At 31.7% G+C, this 10771-nt stretch overlaps 1 protein-coding gene across 2 annotated transcripts; it reads right to left on the reverse strand.

Annotated features, from left to right (window-relative positions):
* Nucleotides 1–781: 781 nt before the first annotated feature.
* LOC139513855 (uncharacterized) lies at nucleotides 782–9934 on the reverse strand. 2 transcript variants are annotated; one of them, XR_011662533.1, is made up of 5 exons: nucleotides 9824–9934; nucleotides 7885–7991; nucleotides 6823–6964; nucleotides 1840–4665; nucleotides 782–1787 (listed from the first exon to the last, which is right to left on the reverse strand). XR_011662533.1 is itself a non-coding variant. In XM_071302710.1 (4 exons), exons 1-4 carry the CDS (start codon nucleotides 9875–9877, stop codon nucleotides 4525–4527), a joined length of 444 nt encoding a protein of 147 aa, XP_071158811.1. In that variant the 5' UTR covers nucleotides 9878–9934; the 3' UTR covers nucleotides 782–4524. The 2 variants fall into 2 exon arrangements, 1 of the variants encoding a protein (XP_071158811.1); XM_071302710.1 differs by having other exon boundaries at nucleotides 782–4665.
* Between the last annotated feature and the right edge of the window lie 837 nt (nucleotides 9935–10771).

Consider the following 10771-nt stretch of genomic DNA (forward strand, 5'->3'; position numbering starts at 1 on the left):
CAGTCACATGATCTATTTTAGTGACAATAAACATTGTGTTTTATAAGTTGAATAATAATATTAGGTAGAAAGAGTGCCAAAACAGCAAGTTCACAAATTTCTTAAATTTGTAAAGGGACATTACTCCAGAACATTGTAAGTGAATCTCAAATTCTATCTAGATTTGTGTGTGATAGTTACTAGCATTGTGTATAAGGTTCATAACATTTTGTTGAGACAGAAAAATTTGAGAACAGAAACACATTTTGGGTTGATCACCAATACAGACACATGACCTTTCTCCTATGAGGGCATAAAAATATGTCCATGACCCTGCCGGCCAACCTACATGGTATCAATAGAATATAGGGTTATATATTTGTGATGTCTTTTACTTTGAAAACCTCTTCAAACATATAGAAAATCTGACAGGGACAGAATGGTTAGATCTGCTTTACTATTCATTAAAATCTGACAGGGACAGAATGGTTAGATCTGCTTTACTATTCATTAAAATCAAAAGTGCATTACAACTTCTCATTGGAGTTATTGCCCTTTAATTGCCAATTTGACAAAGCTATCATATTTCAGGAAGTATTCCAAACAAATAATGCTATTTAAATTAAAATGTGAGTTTTTAATTTTGTGGAATCTATTCCATTAAATTTCTGGATCTAGTCACTTATTATAAATGCTTCCTTTTCGCATTATTCTGTTATGGTGGCTCTTAAAAGTGATACAGCCCTACTTGTAAATGCATTTCAGGTGCAATGCCCAGTGAATGAAATAAATAAAAGTCAAGTGAGAATCTAATTTTTACTGCATGAAAATATACACATGAATAAGAAATAACAATCTGTAATAAAATAGATATGACAAAAATAATAACATGATCACAGTTTCCTCATGATGAACAAAAATAGTCCACAAAATATATCCCCTCATTATATTTAACATTGTTAAATATGTGTTTGAATTAGAATCACTATATAGTATTAAATATTACATGATGGAAGTATTGATAGATAGATGCAAAGTACTGAAAAAATATTTATAATTGCCATTTTAGACTTTTAAAAAGAGTTTAACTGTAAATAAACTCTTCATAGATACCAGGATTGAAATTTTATATTTACACCAGACACACTTTTCGTCTACAAAAGACTTATCAGTGACACTCGACTTAAACAATATTAAATAGGTCAAATAAAGTACAAAGTTGAAGAGCATTGAGGACTAAAAATTCAAAGAAGTTTTGCCAAATACAGCTAAGGTTCAACAAATGGTTAGAATTGATAACAAAGAACAGTTCATCTGTACGACAGTAATGCTATAAGACTTCATCTGTACGACAGTAATGCTATAAGACTTTTGTTTTACTTTCATTATGCTCCCTATAAAAATTTCAGGAGCATATAGTAAATTGCTTTGTCCAATAGTTCCTCCTTCCATGCATCTAAAATAAAGGGTCCGAAACAAAGTTTCCAGATGGAAACTAGTACACCTATTTCTTAATTGGGATGAAACTTATAAAGATGGAAGATATGAGGGGGGAAGCCCATTGGACTTGGGTTTAATAGGTAAAAACTAAAGTTCAGTTACTAAAATACAATTCTATTTAGGGTTGGGGAGGGGAATGGTTTCTAGAGGTAATTTGAGTTACCTTTGCTTGGTTTGAAATAAAACTTATACCGCTGGCATATTAAAGAAAGGGTAAAGGCCTATGGATTTTGAAGTCAAAAGTTCAAGTCAAGGTCACTATTACTAAGTATATAAACATATGAAAAATGGTTTCAATATGGTAACAAGTTTCCCATGCTTGTTGGAATGACATTAATATAGATGAAATATTTAGGGAATGGGAAGATGCCTATTGATCTTTTGATCAAGAGGTTACAGGTCAAGATCACTGTTACTTAAATAGATTTTTTGTTTTAATTTCCTGTTGGTATCCCACTATATATTGTTAAACAAAAACACAGGTATTTATTCAGGCAAATCAAGAACATATTTATTTGTCCTTCCAAGCATAGGAATATTGACTTTTGAAATTAAGTTATTTGTTTTCATTGGTGTTCAGTTTAGGTAGCTTTATTTTGCAGTACAAGCTTTTTATTTATTTCGGTTGCTTAGCTTGGATTAATCCACTATACCTGGAAATATTATTAAAGAAGTAAAAACATTGCCAACGGTAAAATTGTATAGAATTTATTATGTACAGGACAGATCTATATGATTTGGACCATGACATTCAGTGGTCAATAAAAGAACATTACAGGAGTCAATAAAAGAGGACAACATTACAGTAGTCAATAAAAGAGGACAATATTACAGTAGTCAATAAACATATCAATTCATATGAGATTTCGTTATATATCATGGTTTCTATCATCTCATCTTGGTCCTTTTTAACTACAAAATTGTAAACCATAAGTACAGTACACTCCTCTTCTGATAGGACATTCCTATATGAGCAGGACTTTATGTATAAAGATTCTTTAAATCTTACATATAGAGCACTATCATTAAGCCTTTCTATCTTAATTACAAAAAATAAATCCCCCCACACAAAAAAATAATATGTGTAAATTCAAAAATAAATTCATTTTATTTATCAATGCTATAAAAATTGAACCATAATAATGATGATTTAAAACATGCATTTTTATTCAGTTTATGCATATTTTTATAAAGGTTGAATTGTTCTTATTTTTTGGGAAACTAACATTTATGAACAAACATAACAATTTCCCAATTTACACAAGTTTTAGAATACTATTATCCCTCACTGAAGCATTAATGAAACATACACAATATTGTTATATACAGCAAGTAGTTTACACTTTCTCAATGTAAATTGAATTGAATGACCATTTTATATTTAGTGAAAATAATTCTATAGACAAAAAACATGTTGTGCAATTTTACCAACAATAACAGATATAAAATAAATGAACTGTTTTGAAGTGTGGATCTAGCAAATCATTTAATTGATAATGTTATTTAATTGCGAGGGCATTTCTGTTTTTCTCTCAAACAAATGATGGTAAACATTAGCTTTATTTTTTAAGAGGGCATTTATTCATTCTGATGTCTTTTTAAACGCCCAAAATTGTTGATGTAAATCTACAAAAGCCTAAATTTTCAAATTTTTCAAAGTATAAATCTTACACATTCATATAAAGATGGTATGGATAAACAATTTTAACAAAAATCTATATTAATGTTGAAATAATGATACATGACAAAACATTTGTGACACAAAAATATTTTAACAACTATATCACTGGTTTGAATAGGGAAAACAACCATAAATTATCCATGGACAAAATATTGACAAATAAAATGATTGTTTTTTGCTCAATGTCCAGTGACAACATTTCATACAAATTATGGACGATACTTTTTAAGTTTTTGTACATTGGATAAAGAAAATCTTAATGAATTAAGATATAATTTATCCTTCAAGCAATCACTTTGCTAACAGAATTTCAACCTTTTTTCTGTGTAATTCATTTGGATAAGAGAAAACTTGAGAATAAGCATTAAACTGAGTTACAATCTAGGCAGATTTGTAGTTGACTTCCAGAAAGGTTTATTGCCAAAACTATATATTGCCATACATTGTAGCTCTCCTAACAACTTTTTTGGAAAGAAAAATCAGATTATTTATAATTTGTCCTGAAAACAACATCAGCTGTCATACGAGCAAAACACATTTTGAAAATGGCAGATTACATAGAAAATACATTGAAGTTGCTCAAATATATTTCTAATGTGTATAAAAACGACTAATATTTATGATCACTGTTTCTTCCATCAAAATAATATTATTTTTAGTATTATTTTACATCAATAAATATGACTTCAAAGAGAAATGGTGTGAATGTGACAGCAATCCAACAACATCACGTTGACAGATTGTGTATTACATGCTAGGCATTGTCTATAACAGACTAGGATGTCTGTTCAAATTTAGTTCCTAGAAATTTCTTCAAAGTAAAATATTCATAAATTAATAAAGAAAATATCATATGAATAAAGAATGATGTTAATACTTCTGAGAACATAATGAAATACCAGTCATTCAAAATTCTCAGAAATTTCTCCCTCAACTAAATCATGTTGTACATTGCTTCTTCTGATTGTAAGAGTTCAGAAAACGAAAGAAAACTTCAATTGTCCAGCATTAACTTTAATTGTCCAGCATTAACTTTAATTGTCCATCATTAACCTTAATTGTCCAGCATTAACTTTAATTGTCCAACATTATCACATAGACATGCTTCCTCAGGATTTGTACAAACACAAATGTAATAATAAAAACATTATATTCATTACCTCAAAGTTCATATAACACATAATTTAACCTGGATGTGTACCAGTTTTGTATACAGATATTTGAGACAAAAAAATAAAACATTTGCATGTCTGTGATCTTTGACCTGAGATATGGTATATATTTCGTCATTCAGATAGATATCCTAGCATCAGATATCGTCAAATTTTTCAATTGCACTTTTGCCCTCTCTCAACATTGGTAGGCTATTTCTTGTGATCTTCTTTGTAATTGTTGACGACATCATCATAAGTGGGAGGGACTGTTGTGTTGTAACCATAGACACCAGTAGGGGGCGGGGTTCTGTAATACTCTGCTTCTGTAATATCATCTCTATATCTTTCACCCTATATAACACAATAAGTATTAAGAAAAGCATCAATTTTTATTTATATTATTTTGTAGTATCTTTAACATTGGATACAATTGCTAATTCAAGTGAGCATGGAATGAATATGGTCAGTTTGTTGTAATGATTCTGTTGACACAAGTGATGCCCAATGTCTTTGACTTTGAGGAAATACCAAAATTTGGTGAAATACCGTTGCAAATATTTTCAGTGCATCACTTATTCACCATGAAATATCCCCTACTTAAGGTGGTACCCAACACTTTCACTAAAATTAATTTGGCTCGTTTAATTTTCATAAAATTTTGTCAAAGTATTTACTTTGACGTTTTAATAAAAATATAAAAATTTCAAAAATTTTGAACCAACCGTTTTATCAGAAAAATTACACTGGTTATATAGCAGTTTGATAAACACCAATTTTGATCATTGAGAAGCTTAATATTCCCTTTACAACACAACGTAATTAAAACGTTAAGCTGACTTTACAGAGTTATCTCCCTGTAGTGTTAGGTACCACCTTAAGTGTTCTGTCGATAGAAGTAAATCTATTGTACTGAATGCCTTTCTCAAAATTTGTTTCTAATAAATGAAACTCCATGATTGTGGTTTGACAAATGTTTGAAGCAACTTTACAAACTGGAATTATGAAACTGGACTTTATTTAAGCTGTAAATAGTCACAATTGAGGTACATGTATGTCTTAGGCTATTACAGGAGGTACATGTATGTCTTAGGCTATTACATGTACATGTATGTCTTAGGCTATTACAGGATTTCTCATGAGGTACATGTATGTCTTAGGCTAGTACATGTATGTCTTAGGCTATTACAGGATTTCTCATGAGGTACATGTATGTCTTAGGCTATTACAGGATTTCTCATGAGGTACATGTATGTCTTAGGCTATTACAGGATTTCTCATGATAACTGTATAATTATAGTAAATAGTCACAATTGAGGTACATGTATGTCTTAGACTATTACAGGATTTCTCATGATAACTGTATAATTATAGTAAATAGTCACAATTGAGGTACATGTATGTCTTAGACTATTACAGGATTTCTCATGATAACTGTATAATTATAGTAAATAGTCACAATTGAGGTACATGTATGTCTTAGGCTATTACAGGATTTCTCATGATAACTGTATAATTATAGTAAATAGTCACAATTGAGGTACATGTATGTCTTAGGCTATTACAGGATTTCTCATGATAACTGTATAATTATAGTAAATAGTCACAATTGAGGTACATGTATGTCTTAGGCTATTACAGGATTTCTCATGATAACTGTATAATTATAGTAAATAGTCACAATTGAGGTACATGTATGTCTTAGGCTATTACAGGATTTCTCATGATAACTGTATAATTATAGTAAATAGTCACAATTGAGGTACATGTATGTCTTAGGCTATTACAGGATTTCTCATGATAACTGTATAATTATAGTAAATAGTCACAATTGAGGTACATGTATGTCTTAGGCTATTACAGGATTTCTCATGATAACTGTATAATTATAGTAAATAGTCACAATTGAGGTACATGTATGTCTTAGGCTATTACAGGATTTCTCATGATAACTGTATAATTATTTCAGATAGAATTTAATATGATGTCTGTTTGATACTGTGTATAAAGCAATGACGTACATTTGTGCAAGTGCCAAACAGGCTGTTTATGTGAGTGTGAACCTTATCAAAAATGTCTCAAATGTGCTTCTCAGGAGTGGACCATACATAGTGTTATGAATCATTTAATTTTCAATTGAGGGTTGTACAAAAAAATGTATGTTATTTAGATTCTCAATGACTAACATGTGCAAAATGAATAACTTTTTGACAATAAACTATATAGGTAGGTTGTATGACTTAAGATCATACATGTGCCAGAGGTGGCTGTTTTTGATTGACAGCAAACTGTTTATAGATCTTTATAGACTGATTATGATTTTATATGTGCCCAAGATTGCTATTTGTACTTATGTACTGTATTATTAGCGTCCAGCTCAATTTTTATGTGTCCAGGACACATGTATGCCTCTTAATGAGAATTGTGGAATATAGGTTGGGTTTGACTTACATGTGTCAGAAATTTCTGTTTGTTCAACAATTAACTGTATATAGGTTGGGTGTGACTTACATTTGCCAGGGATGGCTGTTTGCTTGACAATGGACTGTATATAGGTTGAGAAGTACCAATAAAGATTCGACTGTCTCTGTATCTTGTCTTCCATAAACATAAACACATGGACAGCAGTACAAGGAAGAAAATTATACCACACCTACAATGATAAATATATAGACATTGATAACAGAACCGGCATGAGAAAAGTAGTTTATCATGTCTATAGCATGTTTTAAAGCTATATAAATATATATATACAGACACATATCATATAATGTCTTACCAGAAATACCACAGTTCCCACACTGTATATGACACACAACACATAATGTCTTATCAGAAATATCACAGTTCCCAAACTTCATATGACACAAAGCACAAAATTTCATACCAAGAATACCACACAGTTCCCAAACTGTATACATGTACGACACACAGTATATATTGTCCTCACTACTAGAAATACCACAGTTCACAAACTGTATATGACACACAGAATATATTGTCTTACCAGAAGTGCCACAGTTCCCAAACTGTATACATGGTATATGACACACAGCACACACTGTCTTACCAGAAAAACCATAATTACCAAACTGTACATGCTGTATATACATATGACATGCAGTACAAAATGACTTACAAGAAATACAACAGTTTCCAAACTGACTGTATATGACACACAGCACAAAATGTCTTACCAGAAATACCTCAGTTCCCAAACTGTAAATGACACAGCACATAATGTCTTACCAGAAATATCACAGTTCCCAAACTTCATATGACACACAGAATCTATTGTCTTACCAGAAGTGCCACAGTTCCCAAACTGTATATGACACACAGCATATATTGTCTTACCAGAAACATCTCAGTTCCCAAACTTTTTATGACACACAGAATATATTGTCTTATCAGAAATATCACAGTTCCCAAATTGTTTATGACACACAGCACAACATGACTTACCAGAAATACCACAGTTCCCAAACTGTATATGAAACACAGCACAACATGACTTACCAGAAATACCACAGTTCCCAAACTGTATATGCCACACAGCACAAAATGACTTACCAGAAATACCACAGTTCCCAAACTGTATATGACACACAGCATATATTGTCTCCACAACAATACTCATTCTCCAAACATCTTTCACTGTCACAGTAATAGCCTTCTACCTGTAATGTTTTATTTTAAATTACAATAACATGTACATGTATAACAGATATCATGGATATCACATACCTGTCAACTCACCCGTTTTTTGCGGGTGACACCCGTTATTTTCACCTCTCACCCGGGAGTTTTTCTTTACCCGGCTGGTCCCGGGAATTTCTAACATTACCCGTTTCACCCGGATTTCTGACCGGAATTGTTTCCGGTATTTAGAAGTAATGCGACCTTCGGTTTTATCGGTCTTTTTCAATGTAACCAAAAGTCAAAATGTAGGACTGTTTACCTGAGCTGTGAAATAGCTTCAGGTTATTCCTGTGGAAAAACTAAAACCACCCAAATAGTAAAGAGGGCCCTTTCAGTTGAAAATAACAAAGTGGTAGTTGAAAACAAGCCAAGATTTTTTGTTTTGTCAAAACTTGCTAAAACATTACTGGTTTTGCCAAACAGCAATGCAGACAGTGAGAGGGCATTTTCTTTAGTAAAGAAAATAGCTACAGAGTGTAGGGCTGATCTTAATAAGGATACACTGTGTGCTCTTCTTTCTTGTAAAATGAATACACATTTGCATTGCTATGAACTGAAACCAAGTGCAGTTCTTTTAAAGAATGCCAAGTCTGCTACTATGGAATATAACAATAGTCTGAAATAAACTTGTATACATGTTCTAACTGTTTCATATACATATTGACTATATAAATTATATGTAAACATATTTTTGTTCTTCAATTGAGCCCGCAAAATGTCGTACGCGTTATGACCTGAGATTTTTTTTCTCAATGCAGGTCATGACCTGACTTTTCATTTTCAGAGGTTGACAGGTATGATATCAGAACTTGTGTACCAAGAGAACACACAACAAGACTATTAATTATAAACTGCCAAACCAACTAACATGTAGGGTGAACATTAATATTTGAGTTTTTTCACTTTTACACGAATCTGCACGTTGCCAGTTTATGGCTTCAATGGCAATGGGAATGATGATTAAAATAATAGACTAATTTTGACAAATAATTTGTCCAAAAATTAAGGTTACAATAATGAAGATAAAAAAATAGGACCTCTTACAAATCATGACAAGCATATTTTGACTAGTCACAGATAAATTCAAACCAATTTGATGCTAATGGTAGGCAAAAATCGCTGTATGACACCTGACGATAAAAGGCATCCTTCCCTCAACACTAAGAATGAAGAATCCTGCGTACAATAACTTCGTTATAAGGTTAATTACTGACCCCCTACAGATCCATAGGAGATTAGCACCTGGGATTCGTTGGGGGTCAGTATCAAACTATATTATACCAACAGGACTGGAAACCGTTACACCAATCAGTGTAATAATATCTAAAGACTAAAGACATTATATCTACATCACAGTCATTAGAACTTCACCTGTGCTATTTATCAATACACCATATTGTTTTGACAGTGACAGCTGTCTTGTTAGTATAATAGTCCCAGCTAATACATAAAATAATATCACTTTTAAATTTTGTCATTTTTGCATTTTTTGATAGTTTGCCAAGATTTTTTTATAAATTTATCTCAAAAATTATTTTGCTATAATGTATTAATATCTTTCATTTCTTTCATTAAATATACAACTATATACAAACCTATGAACGACTGAGTAATAAACTCTTATTTCACGATAAAATAGCAAAATCAGGCGATCGATCAGCTGTTCTTTGTTCCACGTATTCCATAAAAAAATTCAAATTTGCAAGAGCATAGATTCAAATTATTCGCTTTTAACTAAAGAAATATTGAAAAGAAGTTTTATTTTATTTGTTTTCACTAACCAGTTTAACACTTTCGTTCAACAACTTACCAAATCTGTTAAAAAATGTGCAAAGAAAAACCAAAACATCAGATCCGACGCCATTTTTTCTCCTGACCTTTGACATTGAAAACATTTCGGGGTGCCATCTGTCGGAGAAAAAGTTTTATGGCGGGAGTTCCAAATATAAAACAGCAGTGTCTCCCATTTTCTCACTATATTTAATTCATACATAATATTTCTTATTCATTTCGAATTATACTCACTTATTTGATTTTTATAGGGTGCTAGGATGAAATTTGAAAAAAGTAGGCAGGAGAGGTACTACTTTGGAATCAGTAATTAACCCATAGAGGATGAAACGGCGGTTATACTAACTCCCTATTTAGGGTTCTTTGATTATAACCATTTGAATCAACCAGACCATGAATAGCATGATCCTTCTTTATAGATCTATGAAAGTACGCATCATCGAGAAAATTTATCACCACACAAATAGCCATGTACTAAGTACTCCTTTCCGTAAAGCAAGGATTTGTATAGTAAGATCTTACTGTACAAATCCTTGCGTAAAGATAGAGAATATTTCTGGATAAGGGAATTGGGGACTGCAATGCCATATGATTGCAATGATAATGTCAAATGAGAAGAAAATTTGTCAAGTCCTGCCTGCAGTGATGTTAATGTAATGAGTTTATTTAATACTACCTTACGACAACAACGTCAGTCATGGACAAAACATTACCATCGGCCTAATATAAAAAAAAGTCTTCCAAATCTAGATCGTCCTCTGGGAGTTTTGATGACCTTCTTTCACATCTTCATCAACCACCAGGGTTACATTACATTAGAACTATTTTTTTTTCATTGCCTGTTAATTTTCTTAAATGTTTGAGAGATTATGCACTTGACAAAGGAGCGGCATCAATACATTTTCTTCAATATACAGATAAGTCAGTATTATTTGTGATGTAGCTCTTTTCCGTCTTTTCAAACCAG

This window comes from Mytilus edulis, chromosome 2, assembly GCF_963676685.1.
Source record: "Mytilus edulis chromosome 2, xbMytEdul2.2, whole genome shotgun sequence".
Classification (NCBI taxonomy): Eukaryota; Metazoa; Mollusca; class Bivalvia; order Mytilida; family Mytilidae; genus Mytilus; species Mytilus edulis.

Bases quoted from the DNA above. Each gene is read 5' to 3' on its own strand.
- LOC139513855 (XM_071302710.1), bottom strand. From the start codon at position 9,877: ATGGCGTCGGATCTGATGTTTTGGTTTTTCTTTGCACATTTTTTAACA. The intron at 7,992-9,823 runs GTAAGTTGTTGA...AAAACATTACAG, and splicing joins CACATTTTTTAACAGATTTG to GTAGAAGGCTATTACTGTGA. The intron at 6,965-7,884 runs GTAAGTCATTTT...TTATCATTGTAG, and splicing joins TGGGAACTGTGGTATTTCTG to GTGTGGTATAATTTTCTTCC.